Raw genomic sequence first — 21,029 nt, 5'->3', positions numbered from 1 at the left:
TCAAATGGCTCTGAGCACTATGGGACTTAACTTCTGAGGTCATCAGTCCCCTAGAGCTTAGAACTACTTAAACCTAACTAATCTAAGGACATCACACATATCCATGCCCGAGGCAGGATTCGAACCCGCGACCGTAGCAGTCGCACGGTTCCAGACTGTAGCGCCTAGAACCGCTCGGCCACTACGGCCGGCAATATGTTTCGAAATACACTATTTCTGCTTTAAATGATTTAAAGAGTATTTAACTTTTCCTGCGAAGACAACACTGATGCATTACAATGTGACATCAAACGAACCATTGCAGTCTATAGACTACATGCGGGGACTCCCTGTAGAATGAACAGTATTTAATAGAACCTGGATACAGTTCATTTCACTATCAAAGACGGCTTGCGCAGGTGCAGCGAGTGCAGCAACCGGTTTCAAACTATGGGTTTTCACTTATTTCTCTGTCGTTTCGAATAACCACTGAGCGCTTGCTTGTTGGCCCAAGCAGGGTGCGTCACGTCAGATGCACGGAAAAAATAACTCGGCTGTCGTCGTTCGTGGTGTGCACTATACAATTGTGATTCTCAGTGTATGGTATTATTTCACGACTTTATGCATGTATAACTATGCCGACACCACAATACAAGCGGAAGTTTCGGGATTCTTGGCTACGAGACCCACATGTGAAATATTGGCTTCAAGTTATTCAAGGTAGCGAAGTGCAAATTTTGAGGTACAGTTTTAAGGAGTCACTATGGATATCTGAAGTCTGATGGTATGTCAAACAAAGCACCTGCTAAATAAAAAGGTAAGCAACGTTTTTTTTAAATTTATTAGTCATTCACTGATCGGTTTTACAACTCTGAGCACTGTTTGACTAAGTAAATTGTTGCAGGTTGTAACTGCGCAACATAAACTAGCTTTTAAGACAGAGCGCATTGGGAATAAAAACAAGGAAGAAGTAAGACTCGCATTATTCACAGCCATGCATACTAGTATACGTGTAGTCGATCATTAGCGAGAGCTAATTAATCACAGTCATGAAAAAGATTGAAGAAATTCATTTGCACGGAACTAAGTGCACCTCAGTTATAAAAAATGTGTTCGTATCGCATTTCACTGATGTTCTAAAACAAGATTGCAAAGATCAGCTATTTAGCTTATTACTTGATGAATCTACTGATATTACTGTACACAAATACTTGGGATTGATTATAGGTTATTACAGTAAATTACACTAAAAGTAGTATCTACATACCTTGACCTTACTGAACTGCACGAGTGTAATGCTGAAGCTATTGTCTCTGCTATAAAAAAGATACTTCAACAATTAGATTTTAGACTTGAAAATTTAATAGCCACTGGTACAGATAATGCCCCTGCAATGGTTGCAATAAATAATGGAGAGTATTTACGAAATTGATAGAAAAGGTACCACACCTGATTTTAGTACGTTGCTTGTGCCATTCCTTGTAACTGGCTGTTTCAGCTGCTGCAAAATAATTTTTACCTAGAAATTTCGAGTTTTTTTACTAAAGAGACATGATTGGTTTAGTTGCTCCTCTTCTAGACAATCTCTTTATAAGGAGCTATACAAAACCATCAGCGATGGGCAGAAACCGTTAAAAATAGTTCAAGCGTGCCACACAAGGTGTTTATCAACAGAATCCGCTGTCACAAGTATATGCACAAAATGGTCAGAGCTAAAAACACACTTTTCTTTAACTAAAGTGCGCGAAAGGTGTCGCATGGCGCAGTATTGCACCCGATGTATACGAACGAGATTAATTACGCATATATTTCATTTTTATATATCATATTAATTGAAATAAACAGAGTCAATAAAATGTTCAAGTCGAAAGATACAGATCACACCAAACTCTTTGGAGAGTTGACTAACCTGATAGATGTGCTTGTCAGCAAAGTTACATTACCTGCAAATAAAGTTAATATTTTTACTCAAGATATTCGCGATTTCTTCGATCGAAAATGTTTTCTGGGATTCCGCTTTGTAAGCAGTTGCTTGAATTGAGAGAAAAAGAATTACCACGGGAAGATGAAGAAATGTTACATAATCGGTACATAACGTTTGTAGTATGCCTGATTGAAGAAATAAAAACAGATTACCAGAAAATTTGACGTTGATGAAAAAATCTCAAGACTAAGTGTTGATCAAGCACTTAATCACCAGAAAGAAATTATACTTGATGTAATGGCTCAGCTCAATAAAAGTGTAGAATTTATAGCAAGGGTGGATGATCAGTGGCGACGAATTCATTCGTTGAACTGGAACGATAGCAAGTATACAACAAAATTTTGGAATGAAGTATTGCACTTCAAAGTTGCTCAGAGGGAATCCAAATTTGACGAATTAGCGACTTCTGCGAATACTCTCCTAATAATGACCTATTCCAATGTCGATGTTTACAGACTATTTAGCAGTATGAATGTAATAAAAAAACAAGCAGAGGAATAGAATGAAGTTAAATCTCTTAACTGCTATATTGAGAATACGCTGTGGTTTGAGATTGAAAGGAAAATGCTGCAACGAATATGAAATTCCAATAAACGTTGTAAAACAAATCGGTACCGAAGAATCGTGTCAATCTGAAACCGACAATGACGATGATGACGATGATGATGATGATGATGATGATGATGATGATGATACAGACAAAAATTATTCATCTGAGGAAGATGAATTCATTTAAATAATTAGCTGTTGTTACAGAACTTTTTTTGTGTTCCTGAGCTTGACTTCTTGATTTATTTCTTGTATGTTCATTTAATGATTGTGAATATTTTATTACTTAATAGTAATGGACACTAATTACTAATGCACTTGTTTTCTTTCATAATAATTTTAAAAATTTTAGTGGAAATTCTAGCAGTTGTGAGAGTAGGGGCATTTTTGTTAGTGGTTTTCTGGTGGTTTTTGCACTTGAAACTGGTGGGAAGCTCACTTTAACTGTTGGCAGCACTGATCAGGCATAGGGGGGCTAAGAACTCGGTCTTTTACGTAATCTAACAGATAAGTTACAAGCTGTGAGGTCTGCGACGATGGACTGAAAGAGGAGGACAAGAGGACCATTTTGATCGCCCGTCGCCTCGCAGATCTCCAGACCTCATGACTTGTGACTTTTATCTGTCGGCTTACGTAAAAATACCGCGTTTTTATTCCCCCCCCCCCCCCCCTATACCTGACACTCTTGAAAGTCTACGACATCGCATTGTTGAAAATGTGAATTCGATAATGAGAGACCAGCTGTTTAGTGTGTGGCAGGAAATTAACCACCGTTTTGATATCTGTCGTGTAACGCATGGTGATCACAATGAATGCATAAACATTGAACTTTTCTCTTTCCAGGAACGTTGGAATTGTGTTTCAATCTTTTGTAGTTCGGAAGCAAAAAAATGTTTGAAATCTGTTCCATCTTTTTGAATAGCTCTGTATTTGTAATGAGAAGTAAGTTTTTCTTCTAAAGACGGAGGTAACGATTGAGGAAGGTATTAGGATTTAAACATAGTTTTTGAATGATAGTCTCTTTTACATCATTCAGTAAATGCCTTCTCAGGAATTTTATTTTTGACTGTGTGTATCGCCATACTGCACTGAGCGGAACACAGTTGGACAAAAGTAAAGCTGAAGTTTAATGTCTTTAGCAGAGTTGCATGTCCTTGGATAATTGCAATGTGCAAGGATTTTCTTTTATTTGGCTGATTTGCTGCTGCGCTGTATTTTTATGTTCATCACTTTCGAGCAGTGCCGAGTTTCCGTTGCCACAGGTAAGCCGCATAAGTTTTTTAGGGCCAGTCTGAAATTACAGTCAGGTCTCAGTTAAATCAATTGCTGTCATACGTTGCATTTAAAAATTAATACCGGCTCAGATCGGGTAAAGTCAGACTGTCTCATTCCTACTGTACAGTGTTACATTCACCTGCGTATCATTCAGTGTTTGGAACTTTATGTAGTCAGTCTGATTACGTAAGATCACAGAGTATTTTAACAGAAACATTTTGGTTATTTAATCTTTCAAAATTCGATTTGTAATTTTATTTACCATTATTATTCTGTTAGTTTTGTGTGTTGAAACTGCATTTCACGCATTCTGACAGAACACGTTGTAGCACTGACCATTGCACTGCACAAAGCAAAATTTCTCAGGGCAGCTTACTGAACACACAGTTTCACGTTTTGTAATTAATTTAGAGAATGTTAATTCAAATACAGTTACACAGTTTCAGGCAGTTATCATACGCCTTTCTGTAATTACACCACTTGTATTATTCGAGATCACAACACAGACACAAACGACGTCAAGAATGGAAAACCAGTTCAGTGCAGTGACAGTTCACAACATTCAACTTTATTTTTTACAAACACGTTAAAACGTCCTGATTAGTTATACTATGTATCCATTCTTTTACATCATCACAGATCAAAAGTTTGTATTCTATTCTGGTCTCAACTGCTTATCAACCACTCTTTGTTTCCGTACAAGGATACGCTCTGTACAAACACTGTCAGAAAAGTCTTCATAACACTCAAAATTTTTATTCGATGTTAACAAATTTCTCTTTTCCAGAAATACATTCCTTACTATAGTGGTCTGCATTTTACGTCCTCTCTACTTCAATCTCTTCTCACTCCCTTGTCAAAACTGCTTCCGGATTCCGAGTGGTGATGATCATCCACGAGACTCTTCGAAAATTCAAAAATAGCCCACTAAGGAACTTAAGAACACTCTGGGTACCACCTACTGTCCATTCACATAACGATAGCGAAGTTGAGAACAGATTAGCTGCATAATGTTCAGAGACATATAATCGCTATTTCTTCTGACATTTGACCGGTAGGTAAAGAGGTCTGTGAACCTGGCCATGTAGTATTTGTACTTCTTTACCGAGTTCGGTCGCCTAACGTGATCTGCGGCAGTTCGGTCTTCTTATCTGTTATATCTAATCCTGCTGTATCTCAGTCATTCCCTAAGCTCCATTTTATTAATTTTGGTCAGTAAACGTTGTGAAACATCCTCTCACAGAAGGCAGTAGTATGATACATCGGACCTATGTATTCTGTGTTACAACACAAGCAAAACAGAGCGAGATAAGAGAGCACTTTTCTTTAACATGGGACGCGTGTAATCTCTATCGGACGTTCCGATAACAAGAGTGTGAATGTTTTCTCGAGGCCCCTGCGAAAGATACAGCACAAAGACCCTCAGTGATATCACAGCTAAACTTAGCACAAAATGAGGGTTGTATGAGCTCGATTTCATCTTCTGCATTTCGTGATCCATTATTTCAATGATATATTGTGTCCCAGTAAGTAAAATCAAAAATTAAAAATAGAGAGCATAAAACTAAACAAAAATATTCAGTATCTCTTCTTAGCAAATTAACAGTTTACATAATATTCAAATAGTGTCGTCACCAGTCACTTAACTTCCACTGTTGTATAAAAGACTTCCTGACGGTTTCCATGAGTCACATTCAGAAATACACATCACTGTTGTTGCTGCATCTTTTCTAACGTCATCTTACCTTCACTGATGAGCGAAAACGTTATGGCCACCTGCTTATTAGCATGGTGATGTGCTTTAGAAACGCAATCGAACGGCGAATGCGCGTGGCATTGATTCGCAAGTATCTGGTACATTTCAAAAAGTAAGCGACACCAGATGTCTTTGCACAGGACACGCTATTCCTGTAAATTACGGGCAGTTGTTTCGTGGTAGAGGAGCTGGTGCCCGCTAATTTTATGGCGAAGGTTCACTATTTCAGTCACAAACTTTTTCCTCAGCATGCGAAAATATTTTTGTGGTGCTATCCTATTTGTGAAGGAATGGTCATCGTAATAAATTAAGACAAATCAGAGCTGCCAGGGGAAGATATAAATGTTCCTTCTCCCGCGCGCTGTTAGAGGGCGGAACGGTAGGAAAATGACTTGAAGGTGGTTCGATGATCCCTGTGCCAAACACTTAATAGTGAATTGCAGAGTAATCATCAAGTTTTAGATGTAAACTATCAATCTCTATAAACCATTGTATCTCGATTCTGGAATTTCGATCCGTAACAGTTATCGTGCTGAAACACGCCATCGCCATCGAGAAAGACACTACGCGAAGCGATTGCGGTGGCTCGCAATAATGTGAACATTGAAACTTCCTGGCAGATTAAAACTGTGTGCCGGACCGAGACTCGAACTCGGCACCTTTGCCTTTCGCGGGCAAGTGCTCTACCAGGAGAGCTTCTGTGAGGTTTGGAAGGTAGGAGGCGAGGTACTGGCGGAATTAAAGCTGTGAGGACGGGGCGTGAGTCGTGCTTGGGTAGCTCAGTTGGTAGAGCATTTGCCCGCGAAAGGCAAAGGTCCCGAGTTCGAGTCTCGGTCCGGCACACAGTTTTAATCTGCCAGGAAGTTTCAATGTGCACATTTTTGCGAGCCACCGCAAACGCTTCGCGTAGTGTCTTTCTCGATGGCGATGGCGTGTTTCAGCACCGACACTGTAGTCTGGCATCAGGTCAGCTACAATATGGTGCTTTACGGATAGGGCGAGCCTCCGACCTCCCACGTGTTGTGGTGAAACGTGGACGTCCGATGCCTTGTCACCTAGTAGTGGTTTTGCCGTCTCTCAACCACTTTTCATAGATGCTCACGATAGTAGCCAGCGGACAGAGAATCAGTTTTACCGTTTCCGAGATACCCGTCCTAAGCGCGGAGTCATAACAATCTGGCGCCTGTCAAAGTCGCTTGTGTCGGTAGATTCTTCAATTTCAGACCCGAATCGTTGCCGGAATGATTGTTCATTCGTCTCTACTCCGCTTAGGGGACGTCCATTAATTACGTGAGCGTATTTTGTCAATTTGTACCTTTCTTAGTCGGATATGGTGAGATTTAGTGATACTCTCCTGCCCTGACGTTAGATTTACCTGTAGTTTTTAAATAATTAAATTGTGCATGTTTTTGTTTCATACCACTAAATATACGTATATCGTATCTTCTACGTAAGAGGCCTGTTCAAAAAATTCCGGAACTTTGTCCACAAAATTTTTCTGCGCTAACCTTTAACTTAATCTGCTTGGACTCCGTCGAAATACTCTCCTCCACAATTGATACACCTCTCCCAACGCCGTTTCCACTTCCAGAAGCAGTGCTGGTACGCCCCTTGCTAGATCGCACGAAGCGCCGTCTGCGAACTTTCTTTTATCTCGTCTAGCATTGCAAATCTTCGACCTTTCAACTCGGTTTTCTACTTAGGAAATAAAAAATGTCCGCAGGGGTCATGTGTGGAAAGTGCGTAGGATGAGGCACCACAGTGATTTCATTTTTTGCGCAATAGTCACGAACCAACAAGGATGTATATGCGGAGGGGGGAGGGGGAGGTATCGTGACGCCATGCATTGTCTTGCCACACTTCACGCTGTTCCCTTCTCACAATTTCTCGCAGCCGTCGCAACACGTCCAGAGAGTACCATCGATTAACAGTTTGTCCCTGTGGCACGAATTCATGATGAACTAATCCTTCAAACTCAAAGAATACTATCAGCATGGTTCTGAAATTTGACCTGATCTGACGAGCCATTTTAAAGACTGACCCTTGCTCTCAACATCGTAACCACATCTCATCACCAGTTAGGATTCTCTTAAGGAACATCTCTCTCTCATTTGTGCGATCCAAAAGCTCTTTACAAAAAAAATGGTTCAAATGGCTCTGAGCACTATGGGACTCAACTGCTGTGGTCATAAATCCCCTAGAACTTAGAACTACTTAAACCTAACTAACCTAAGGACATCACACACATCCATTCCCGAGGCAGCATTCGAACCTGCGACCGTAGCGGTCGTGCGGTTCCACACTGTAGCGCCTTTAACCGCTCGGCAGCTCTTTACAGATTGCGAGGCGAAGGTGTCAGGATTTCATGACGTGATCCAACTGAAATGTTACATTTTCTGCAATCTCTTGGATCTTCAGTCTCCGACTGGCATGCACAATTTCGTTGAAGCTCCTAGCGTGAGCGACGTCGGTGGACGTCGAAGGGCGTCCTGAACGAGGGTCACCTTTAACTTCGGTCCGGCCATTTTTAGACCGTGTGAAGCATTGGTAACACCGAGAACCACTGTAGACCTCCTGCATCATTTGGCGTGTCTCTGTAAAGGTTTTCTTGACTTTCACGCAAACTTTATGCGGAGGCGTTGCTCCTCTAACTCTGCTATCTCGAAATTCGCAAACTGTGCGATACAACGGTCTACTCAATACAATAACTAAGTGCCACAACAACGAAACTTCAAGCAGTTACATATTAAACACATGTATGTGCAGGGGTGCCAACTGCATTTAGCTCCAGCACACCATTGGCGCGAAATTATGAATGTTCAAATGGCTCTGAGCACTATGGGACTTAAAATCTGAGGTCATCAGTCCCCTAGAAATTAGAACTACTTAAACCTAACTAACCTAAGGACATCACACACATCCATGCCCGAGGCAGGACTCGAACCTGCGACGGTAGCGGCCGCGCGGTTCCATACTGAAGCGCCTAGAACCGCTCGGTCACGCCGGCCGGAAATTACGTATGTTCCGGAATATCTTGAACATACCTAGTACTAAACTTTTTATGTGACATTAGAGGTGAAAACGGTAACTACGTTTAAGGTGCACTATAACAAGTTTAATTAAATTAACTGTCCTGAAAGCTGCCAAATAGCTCTCTGCATATCCTGGTTTTTGTAAATAATTTTCGCAAATGAGCAAATACAAAATAGGCTGCGACATTACCTTCCCATATTCTTCGCCCACCCCATGGGCATACATGTGCTTCCTGTATTTTCATGATTGGTCACATGACATCCAAGTGTTTTGGTAGTACAGGAAAACAGTCATTAGACGAAACTACAAACTTTTCGTGCAGCCACTCCAGGTTATCGTGTACGCCGCTCAACAGCTCCTCAGCCCGACGGGTGAGGGAACAACCTGGTCGAACGCTGACCGCAGGTGCTCGCTGGGTTGCACGCACCGCGGACCTACGTTTCCCCAGTTTCACAAGTCTTGCAGCATCTGTTACGGATAGTCTGATCATCCATCAAGAGAGATGGGTCGTAATAATTATACCGCATTTACGAATAGCCTGCAGAGGCAGATGGAGAAAAAGGCTCTGTGAAATATTACACTACTGGCCATAAAAATTGCTACACCACGAAGATGACGTGCTACAGACGCGAAATTTAACCGACAGGAAGAAGATGCTGTGATATGCAAATCATTACCTTTTCAGAGCACTCACCCAAGGTTGGCGCCGGTGGCGACACCTACAACGCGCTGACATGAGGAAAGTTTCCAACCGATTTCTCATACAGAAACAGCAGTTGACCGGCGTTGCCTGGTGAAACGTTGTTGTGATGCCTCGTGCAAGGAGGAGAAATGCGTACCATCACGTTTCCGACTTTGATAAAGGTCAGATTGTAGCCTATCGTGATTGCGGTTTATCGTATCGCGACATTAATGCTCGCGTTAGTCGAGATCCAATGACTGTTAGCAGAATATGGAATCGCTGAGTTCAGGAGGGTAATACGGAACGCCGTGCTGGATCCCAACGGCCTCGTATCACTAGCAGTCGAGATGACAGGCATCTTATCCGCATGGCTGTAACGGATCCCTGAGTCAACAGATGGGGACGTTTGCAAGACAACAACCATTTGCACGAACAGTTAGATGACATTTGCAGCAGCATGGACTATCAGCTCGGAGACCATGGCTGCGGTTACCCTTGACGCTGCATCACAGACAGGAGCGCCTGCGATGGTGTACTCAACGACGAACCTGGGTCCACGAATAGCAAAACGTCATTTTTTCGGATGATTTCAGGTTCTGTTTACAGCATCATGATGGTCGCAACCGTGTTTGGCGGCATCGCGGTGAACGCACATTGGAAGAGTGAATTCGTCATCGCCACACTGGCGTATCACTTGGCGTGATGGTATGGGGTGCCATTGGCTACACGTCTAGGTCACCTCTTGTTCGCATTGACGCCACTTTGATCAATGGACGTTATATTTCAGATGTGTTACGACCCGTGGCTCTACCCCTCATTCGGTCCCTGCGAAACCCTACATTTCAACAGGATAATGCACGACCGCATGTTGCAGGTCCTGTGCGGGCCTTTCTGGTTACAGAAAATGTTCGACTGCTGCCCTGGCCATCATATTCTCCAGATCTCTCACCAAATGAAAACGTCTGGTCAATGGTGGCCGAACAACTGGCTCGTCACAATACGCCAGTCACTACTCTTGATGAACTGTGGTATCGTGTTGAAGCTGCATGGGCAGCTGTACCTGTACACGCCATCCAAGCTCTGTTTGACTCAATGCCCAGGCGTATCAAGGCCGTTATTACGGCCAGAGGTGGTTGTTGTCGGTACTGATTTCTCAGGATCTATGCACCCAAACTGCGTGCAAATGTAATCACATGCCAGTTCTAGTATAATATATTTGTCCAATGAATACCCATTTATCATCTGCATTTCTTCTTGGTGTAGCAATTTTAATGGCCAGTAGTGTATTAACCGTTTTGACGGATCCCTGAAACACTGACCTTTTATTGTTGTCTTATATGCAGTAATTGCCAACGGCGTTACCGCAGTGGTAGGAGCGGTTCCTGTCAGATCACCGAAGTTAAGCCTTGTCGGGCTTGGCTAACACTTGGATGGGTCACCATCCGGTCTGCTGAACGCTGTTAGCAAACGGAGAGCACTCAGCCTTCGTTAGGCAAACTGAGGAGCTACTTGATTGAGAAGCAGCGGCTCCGGTCACGAAAACTAAAAAACTGACAACGGCTGGAAGAGCGGTTTGCAGATCACATACACTATATGATCATTAGTATCCGGCCACCTGGCTGAAAATGACTCACAAGTTTGCGGCGCTCTCCATCGGTAATCCTGGAATTCAATATGGTGTTAGCTCACCTTTGCCTTGATGACAGCTTCCGCTCTCGCAGGCATAGGTTCAATCAGGTGCTGGAAGGTTTCTTGGGCAATGGCAGCCCATTCTCCACGTAGTGCTGCACTGAGGAGAGGTATCGATATCGGGCGGTGAGGCGTGGCACGAAGTCAGCGTTCAAAAACATCCCAAAGCTGTTCTGTAGGATTCAGGCCAGGATTCTGTGCAGGCCAGTCCATTATAGGGATGTTAATGTCGTGTAACCACTCCGCCACATGCCGTGCATTATGAACAGGTTCTCGAGCGTGTTGAAAGACGCACTCGCCATCCCCGAATTGCTCTTCAACAGTGGGAAGCACGAAGGTGCTTAAAACATCAATGTCGGCCTGTGCTGTGATAGTGCCAAGCAAAACAACAAGGGGTGCAAGCACCCTCCATGAAAAACACCATCACACCAAAACACCACAGCCTCCGAATTTTACTGTTGGCACTACACACGCTGGCAGATGACATTCACCGGGAATTCGCCATACCCCCACCCTGTCATCGTATCGCCACATTGTGTACCGTAATTCGTCACTCCACACAACGTTTTTCCACTGTTAGATCGTCCAATGTTTACGGTCCTTACACCAATCGAGGCGTCGTTTGCATTTACTGGCGTGATGTGTGGCTTATGAGCAGCCGCTCGACCATGAAATCCAAGTTTTCTCACCTCCCGCCTAACTGTCATAGTACTTGCAGTGGACCCCGATGCAGTTTGGAATTCCTGTGTGCTGTTCTGGATAAATGTCTGCCTATTATACATTACGACCCTCTTCAACTGTCGGCGATCTCTATCAGTCAATAGATGAGGTCGGCCTGTACGCTTTTGTGCTGTATGTGTCCCTTCACGTTTCCACTTCACTATCAAATCGGAAACAGTGGACCTAGGGATGTTTAGGAGTGTGGAAATCTCGTGTGCAGACATATGGCACAAGTGACACCTAATCACCTGACCACGTTCGAAGTCCGTGAGTTCCGCGGAGGGATCCATTCTGCTCTCTCACAATGTCTAATGAATACTGAGGTCGCTGATATGGTGTACGTGGCAGTAGGTGGCCGCAGAATGCACCTAATATAAATAACGCGTGTTTTTGGGGTGTCCGGATACTTTTGATCACATAGTGTATATCCATATCCTCATCCAGTGACGCTTAGCGGAGGATGTCGCGGCAGTCCGTCGATACGTTTGGGTCTTTCGAGACCTGTCCGCACGGAGTTTAGTCGATGAACTTTTGCGGACTTTGCAGATGAAAGACAACGTTGTTTCTACCTTCCTTTGAACCGTATTATTACCTAGATTTTTAGTCTCTGTAGTTACTGATGAAGAAGAAAATTATTGTCGGTTAACTTCAGCTTAGATTCCTTACACAATCAATTAACTTCTTGCTGGCACGTTTGTTTCGACCCGTCGACATGCTGCTTAACATACACAGTGTAAAAGTTTTTTTTCGTGTTGACGCGATAACATCGACTTTATATGTGTTGAAGTATATCACGACTGACTCACTGACTGACATGCAATGATTTCGACCGGCACGGCAAGGAGCTCCCCGAATGGAATCTGTCACTTGTGCTGCAATTGTTTCGGAAAAAGGAATCCCGGGCATGCACACGTGTGAGGCATTCAGTTCAGTTCAGAGAGGCCATAGAGATTGGTGGGCACTTCAATATTGTCTATGTTTGGGACTAATTTTACAACACAAAACCTTACCCATTTTAATAATGTATTCTGTTGTTAATTAAAAAAGGTGACGTGAGATTGTGATAACGTTTGTTTCTTGACTACATGACCCACCCAACTTCATCTGATTCACATTACAACTTCAATTAAGTCTTCCGCGCCTGTTTATTTTCCTGTATCTGTTAACAATTGCCGGCCGCTGTGGCCGAGCGGTTCTAGGCGCTTCTGTGCGGAACCGCGCTGCTGCTACGGTCGTAGGTTCGAATCCTGCCTCGGGCATGGATGTATGTTATGTCCTTAGGTTAGTTAGGTTTAAGTAGTTCTAAGTTCTAAGGGACTGATGACCTCAGATGTTAAGTGCCATAGTGCTCAGAGCCATTTGCACCATTTGTTAACAATTCCGATCATCCCTCTTTCGATTGCTCGCTCAGTATTTGACTGATTTCCGCATTGAAATTTCAGATATCAATGCCATAAATCAAAATTTGAAATAGAGGGTGTATCAATAAGAATCATCCGATGTGGCTCATCTATATTTCTGAAACTAATAAACATATACAATGACTTTTTTTTTGATGAACGGGAAACTCAAAATTTTTGTCATACCTTTTCATAGGTGTTCAATATGCCCCCCTTGAGATTCACGGCATATGTCAATGCGGCATTCAAATTGTTCCCACACTCCAACGAGCATGTCTTGAGTTACGGCTTCCATAGCTGCTGTTATGCGATGTCTCAGTTCATTCGTTGTTGGTAATGGGCGCACGTAAACAGAGTACTTTATAAACCTCCACAAGAAACAATCACATACAGTCAGGTACGGTGACCTTGGAGGCCAGTAACGTAAGGCTGAATCATTTGGTCCAGTGCAACCGATCCATCGTTCAGTAATCCTTTGATTTAAAAATTCCCGCACTTCCAGTTGCCAGTGTGGCGGAGAGCCAAGTAAAACTAGAGGGTTTGCTCTTTCCAACAGTACGCTCTTCACGGAAATATCTCAAATAACGTAATAGTTAAGATTTTTTTAAACATCGGATGATTCTTCTTGGTACACCCTGTATACACTCATTGCAGACATTCCCTTTCAAATGCCGTAGAATCTTTGTCTTGTGAAGAATGTTCAATCTACACGTCATTTCTTCTCAGTCATCACCCGGCAGCGACGAAGGCACAGAGATGTGTGATTTGCCACTTGACAAATATGGTAAGAGTGAAATGTAGAATTCTCAAAACAGATGTTTTTGAAATTCCCGATTCCCGCTCAATTTGTCTACTAATGACGTGCGGATTAGCCTCAACTGCAGCGAAAACACTTATTTGGGCATCTTCATTAGTTGCAGTTCTTGGTTGCGTCTTCTTGTTTGGCTGAACACTTCCGGTTACTTAGATACATTAACTATCCGACGAAAGGTCCGGACATTTAGATGCTGTCTGTCAGGATAACGATTAACATACATAGCACATTTTGATAACAATAACCACAAATAAACACAATATCTACGTTTTCTGCGACTGTTAAACGTTCCATTTTAAAAGGATTATTTCTTCCATGTAATTATTATGACTGGACAAGCATTTTTTTTCCTTTATTGTATTTCATTTCCCCACCCGGGGCGGGCTGGCAGCAGCATAGACGCCGCTTTTCAGTCGAGAGACAGTAAGTATGTAACAGGAAGACATTTAAAACAACATAAAGGAGAAAATAGGACGGAACATAGATGTAAAAGGGGGAACATAATGGAAGAGTGCATACAAAAGGAGGCGACTGTGCGCTTAGTCTGGAACCGCGCGACCACTACAGTCGCAGGTTCGAATCTTGCCTCGAGCATGGGTGTGTGTGATGTCTTTAGGTTAGTTAGGTTTAAGTAGTTCCACGTTCTAGGGGACTGATGACCTCAGATGAAGTCCCATAGTGCTCAGAGCCATTTGAACCATTTTTCGAAGACAACACTGACGTAGGACACTGATGACAAAGAACAAACTGGGAGGATCTGCTGTAGGGAGAAGGGGGCGAAGGGGCGGTGTTAGAGTGGGGGAGAGAAGGGAGACGGTGTGGGGGCACGCTGAATGAGGCTGGGAAGGGAAGGATGGAAGAGGAAAACAGCCATGGAGGGGGGGGGGGCAGAGGCTCAGGAGGGGGAAGGAGGAAAAACTGATCTGGGGGAAGGAGGGGCGGGAAAGGGGAGACCCTGGTGAGGAGGGGTCAAGGCCAGAGTACAGTTGCTAGGAAGGGTAGACATCATGGCGAAGTTCATCATCCAGGAGGGAGAGGAGCTAGAAATTTCCCTGATGAAGGATATGGAGGCTGAGCAGGTAGAGAGGAGCATGGCTGTGGCTATTGAGGTCTGTGGCAATCACGTAGGTGGAGAAGGTGCAGTCAAAGTGGGCCAGGTAAAGGTATGGGATGGGGGTATGAGGGCGGATGTAGATGGTGGCACATGTGACGGTACGGGTGGGGAAAAAGAGGCTGAGGATGAGATGCTTGGTAGGATTTTTGAGGAGAGGTTGGGGCCAAACAAGGTGGTGCTTGAGGTGGCCGATAGCAACCCCGCCATGCACCAGGGGGTACAGGTTATTGTTGCAGTGGAGGGTGTAAGGAGCTGTGGAGATGGAGATATGAAGGAAGGTTTCATTTAGGATGAACGCATCCATGCCGTGTCAATGGAGGGTGTGGAGGAAGAGGAGTTTGTAGGTGGGCAGGGAGCAGATATCATGCTAAAGGATACTGTGATGTTGTCGCACCATGGTAGGGGAGATTTAGATGAGGGTGGTGAGGGGGGTGAAGGTGAAGTTGTCCTGGTTGTGGGAGTAGATGGCATAGGTGGTGAGGTGGAATACAGAATGCAAGGGCGATTTGGGAAAGGGTGTGGGGGCATTGGAAGGGGTGGATGTTTTGAAGGACTATGGTGACAAAGCGGATGATGTCCTCTGCTGTAGGGGGAGGGGACAAGCGTATTGTCATACCTACTTTAAGTAATCATTGCACACAGTGGTGTAAGGTGCATTGCTGCATTGGTGAGAATTTTACAGCGCCATCCACTACAAAGCGAAACAAATGTTGCAAATCAAACATTCCTATTTATTTACATACTATACGAATATGTAATAAAAATGGTAGTACCTATTTTAAAAATGCAGTTTCTATCAATGTGACCTATGGCAGGGCCATCTAGTGGGCCATCCATAGCGCCATCTGTTTTTCCCCGTCATCTCAAACAGATTTGTTCTTCTTATTTTTTCGTTTGATGCTAATTTCGTGAGATATTTCGCCTGGTCACTATCAATGGACCACCCTGTATAAAGATCTTCATAACTGGCTGTACTAGCCCTGTAGTCACAAACTCACTGTATGCTTGAATTTTATATTACTTTTCTCTGTCAATGGATTGTACAGTGCAGTTATAACACAGGTGAAAACGATTCTGAACAGACAACACTGTTATCCCTCCAATCAACTATGAGCCTCACCTCCCCCTCTCGGCCTCTGTCCTTTTCTCAGTCTCCCTCTCCCCCCTTTCTGTCCTGTTTTTTCTCCACCTACATTCCTTGACTCTATTCTCTCCCCCCCCTCCCCCAGAGTCTTTTTCGTTTCCCCTCCACTGCCTTCCCTACGCCTTTCTGACGTCTGGCCTACTCCCCCCCCCTTTTCTGTACCCTCTCCCTCCACCGGCTCCCCTCTTTTCCTCCTCCCTCATCTGATTTGGTCCTCCCCCCCCTCCACCCATACCTACATGCCTTCGGAGTCTACAGTGCAGTGTTTTCCATGAGTGTTCAGTGTTGTGCGACCCTTTTTTAAAGTGCTGCGAAAAGAAGTCAGACTTTAGCCGTGTTTTATAACTGTGCCTGTCTATTTCCAAAATGTTTTTAATCAGCATCAGTGACCTCTTTGTTTTTTATGTTTTGTCCAGTTTTAAACAGTCACTGTCTTATCTCTTCTTTTTATTGTTATGTCTTCTCATTATTTTATCTGTAGGCCGCAGGGCAGCGTATTACGCTGCTGCCAGCCCGCCATTCTCTCGGGAGGGGGGGGGGGGGGGGAATCGAAATACAATAAAGTAAAGGGGGGGAATCGAAATACAATAAAGTAAAAAAAAAGAAAATACTGTACGTTCAATTTCATCTGGACTTATCACAGCAAGGGTCGTGTTATACGCCATATCATATCTTTGTGAGTTGTCAGTGTTTCCTTATAGACCACTTGTTCCTAACTTTCCGCTACAGATAAAAGTCCAAAGGTTTAATGTCTGCCGAGAGTGCAGCCCTTTTGTGTATCCGGTACGTTCGAGCCAATGATTTCCAAATGTTCCTTTAAGAAGGTCTGTAAGTATCAATAGCACAAGGTTATCCATTTTCCTCTATCTGTGTGGATTTTCAGCTGACCAGTAAGCAGTGCTCCGAAGTCTGATTACTCCATTGTTCGTAAATGGTACTTCATCCGTGAACATCATCTTTCATGGAAAGGCCGCATCACTTTGATGTTTTCATAGACACATTTCGAAGGACTGCAACTTATATTGAAACTCGTTGCAGTGAAAGTGTTGCTGAAGCGAAGTGTGGAAAGGACTAAATGCGATGGAATGTAGCGTTTGCGGAACACTACTATTGATGATCTCGTCGGCACATTCGATCTGCTTTGTAGTTCCCTGTGGACTGCACGTGGACGTGCTGAAAAGTATAGCCTACGAATCTTTTATGTGAAAACTCACTTTTTAAATAAAACAAACGTTGTTAACATTGTACATTGCTGCTAATCTCCAACCAACGGTGCGGGATTGCACAGAATGTCGGAGGAGCCCATTACTTGATCACGAACAGTAGATACGGGTGTGAAATGGTTACGATGTGCACAGTCCAGTGATCCTCCCCTGTGTCAGTCAGACATGGCCGGCAGGAACCTTGTCGAGAATCCCAGCAGTCTCGTTCCCCTGCAGTCCAACATCGGGCCACTGTCACAACAGAATGGGACACAGATCTGGACATTGCACGATTCGATCAGGCGACGAAATGGAGACCCACAATGAGACCCATTTCAGACTGTCAGGTGCCGATAACGCTGTCTCCCAGGAGTACAGGCATCTTCGCGTCCTTCACAGTAATCACTAAATGTCTGGCGCTGTTCACGTCTCGTATGTACTTTAAAATCCTGGAAACAAAGCTCGAGTATCATGTCGTTTTTGGAAACCCACTCTGTAGGAATCAACATGGATTCCGGAAACAGCGATCGTGTGAGACCCAACTTTATTTGTTCATGAGACCCAGAAAATATTAGATACAGGCTCCCAGGTAGATGCTATTTTCCTTGACTTCCGGAAGGCGTTCGATACAGTTCCGTACTGTCGCCTGATAAAGTAAGAGCCTACGGAATATCAGACCAGCTGTGTGGCTGCATTGAAGAGTTTTTAGCAAACAGAGCACAGCATGTTGTTATCAATGGAGAGACGTCTACAGACGTCAAAGTAACCTCTGGCGTGCCACAGGGGAGTGTTATGAGACCATTGCTTTTCACAATATATATAAATGACCTAGTAGATAGTGTCGGAAGTTCCATGCGGCTTTTCGCGGATGATGCTGTAGTATACAGAGAAGTTGCAGCATTAGAAAATTGTAGCGAAATGCAGGAAGATCTGCAGCGGATAGGCACTTGGTGCAGGGAGTGGCAACTGACCCTTAACATAGACAAATGTAATTTTTTTGCGAATACATAGAAAGAAGGATCCCTTATTGTATGATTATATGATAGCGGAACAAACACTGGTAGCAGTTACTTCTGTAAAATATCTGGGAGTATGCGTACGGAACGATTTGAAGTGGAATGATCATACAAAATTAATTGTTGGTAAGGCGGGTGCTAGGTTGAGATTCATTGGGAGAGTACTTAGAAAATGTAGTCCATCAACAAAGGAGGTGGCTTACAAAACACTCGTACGACCTGTACTTGAGCATTGCTCATCAGTGTGGGATCCGTACCAGATTGGGTTGACGGAGGAGATAGAGAGGATCCAAATAAGAGCGGTGCGTTTCGTCACAGGGTTATTTGGTAAGCGTGATAGCGTTACGGAGATGTTTAGCAAACTCAAGTGGCAGACTCTGCAAGAGAGGCGCTCTGCATCGCGGTGTAGCTTGCTCGCCAGGTTTCGAGAGGGTGCGTTTCTGGATGAGGTATCGAATATATTACTTCCCCCTACTTATACCTCCCGAGGAGATCACGAATGTAAGATTAGAGAGATTCGAGCGCGCACGGAGGCTTTCAGACGGTCGTTTTTCCCGCGAACCATACGCGACTGGAACAGGAAAGGGAGGTAAGGACAGTGGCACGTAAAGTGCCCTCCGCGACACACCGTTGGGTGGCTTGCGGAGTGTAAATGTAGATGTAGATGTAGATGTAAACACGAAAAACACCAGTGCACTCTGGTGGCCGTTCTACTTGTCACAGAGAATCGCACCTGTAGTCAGTCATAAATGGTTCAAATGGCTCTGAGCACTATGGGAATTAACATCTGAGGTCATCAGTCCCCTAGACTTAGAACTACTTAAACCTAACTAACCTAACAACATCACACACATCCATGCACGAGGCAGGATTCTAACCTTCGACCGTAGCAGTCGCGCGGTTCCGAACTGAAGGGCCTAGAACTGATCGGCCAAGGCGGCCGGCTCAGTGTACGTGTAGATAGCAGGTACTGGATATGATCGCCGCCCACCCGTCCCGCCCTCGGTACGAAACGAGCATTACGTGCGTAGGGCAGCATGTCTAATGTAAGCGGCGTGTGCACTCACGGTGATGACGATCTTGAGGACGCCGACGACGGATCTGGCGAACTTGGTGGGCGAGAAGCGGCGGTAGGCGAGCAGGTCCGCGGCCGACTTCTGGCGGCCGAGCGGCGCGTGCGGGCCGTGGTGCTGGTGCTGGTGCTGATACATGCTGCCGGCTGCCCGCTGCCGTCGCACTGGCCCGCGGCTAGCCGGGGGCCGATGCACGCGCTATCGCTGCCTCGACTCCAACCACGCCCGTTGTCAGCGCGCCCACAGACTCCGTATCGCCGCTTATCGCCCCAGGAAAACGCTCGGCAGTCGCGCATTATGAGTTTACTTTGACCCACGCATTGCCGCTGATATTATCGACACAGTCGAGGCTTAATAAAACTCTTTGAACCTCCAAAACAAAAACACTTACTCTACGAAAAACACTGTAAAGTGTATGTGTGTGTGAATCCCTAAGCGACCAAAGTGCTGAGGTCATCGGTCCCTAGACTTACACACTACTTTAAACTAACTTATATGCCAGCCAGGGTGGCCGAGCGGTTCTCGGCGCTACAGTCTGGAACCGCGCGACCGCTACGGTCGCAAGTTCGAATCCTGCCTCGGGCATGGATGTGTGTGATGTCCTTAGGTTCGTTAGGTTGAAGTAGTTCTAAGTTCTAGGCGACTGATGACCTCAGAAGTTAAGTCCCACAGTGCTCAGAGCCATTTGAACCATTTTTTAACTAACTTATGCCAAGAACAACACACACACCCATGCCCAAGGGAGGACTCGAACCTCCGGCATGAGCTACTGCGCAGTCCGTGACATGGCGCCTCAAACCGCACGACCACTCCGCGTGGCTGTGAAGTGTATCGCAGAGGATACTTCACAATGTAGCACGCATCACGGTCGCTTCCAGTTCCATTCGCGTTTTGAGCGCAGGAAGAACGACGCTTCGATGTCTTTACGTGCTCTACAGATAAGAGACGGATCGCGTACGAGTCGTACATTGCTGTTTGCAAACTTCGCAAATCAAGGGGTCGCTATTCATCTGTGCTGACGGGCTTCCTTCCTTGCTGCTACACACTGGGGTGACAAAAATCATTCGATACCTCGTAATATTATTGTGTCAGACTTGTTTCTGCCTGGCATAGTCCAGTAACTCGACCTGTCATGGACTCAACAAGTCGTTGGAAGTCCCCTGCAGAAATACTGAGGAATGTTTCCTCCATAACTGTCCGTAAGTACCAAATTGTTGCCGTTGCAGGAATTTGTGCACGAATTGACCTCCCGATTATGTCCCATAAATGCAAGATGGGATTCACGTCGGGCGAACTGGATGCAAAAACACTCGTTCGAACTGTTCAGAATGTTCTTCAAACGAATAACTGTTGACCAGCGACATAGCGCATTGTTTAGGAACAATTTCCAGTCAATGATCGGCTCAGTTTGACCAGAGTAGCCAGCCCATTCCATGTAAACGCAGCCACCAGCTTCCACAGTGCCTTGATGGCAACTTGCGTCCAAGGCTTCCTGAGGTCTGCGCCACACACGAAACCTACCATCAGCTCTCAACAACTGACATCGAGACGCATCTGACCAGGCCACGGTTTTCCAGTCGTCTAGGGACAAACCAATAC

General features: G+C 44.6%; 1 protein-coding gene and 1 non-coding gene across 2 annotated transcripts in view; one reads left to right on the top strand and one right to left on the bottom strand.

The window, feature by feature from the left end:
• LOC126088425 (uncharacterized) overlaps positions 1-19,568 on the bottom strand; it is a 188,860-nt gene extending 169,292 nt beyond the window's left edge. The window contains exon 1 of the mRNA XM_049906569.1: positions 19,425-19,568. Coding sequence (XP_049762526.1) covers positions 19,425-19,568 — 144 coding nt within the window. The remainder of the gene's footprint in view (positions 1-19,424) is intronic.
• Positions 6,311-6,385, top strand: Trnas-cga (transfer RNA serine (anticodon CGA)). The gene has a single exon. It is a non-coding gene; the product is annotated as a tRNA-Ser (tRNA).
• Positions 19,569-21,029: the final 1,461 nt, after the last annotated feature.

The sequence above is a fragment of the Schistocerca cancellata genome, chromosome 6 (genome assembly GCF_023864275.1).
Source record: "Schistocerca cancellata isolate TAMUIC-IGC-003103 chromosome 6, iqSchCanc2.1, whole genome shotgun sequence".
In the NCBI taxonomy this organism is placed as follows: Eukaryota; Metazoa; Arthropoda; class Insecta; order Orthoptera; family Acrididae; genus Schistocerca; species Schistocerca cancellata.
Note: the sequence above shows the minus strand (reverse complement) of the source record. Positions and strands in the feature narration are given on the sequence as shown.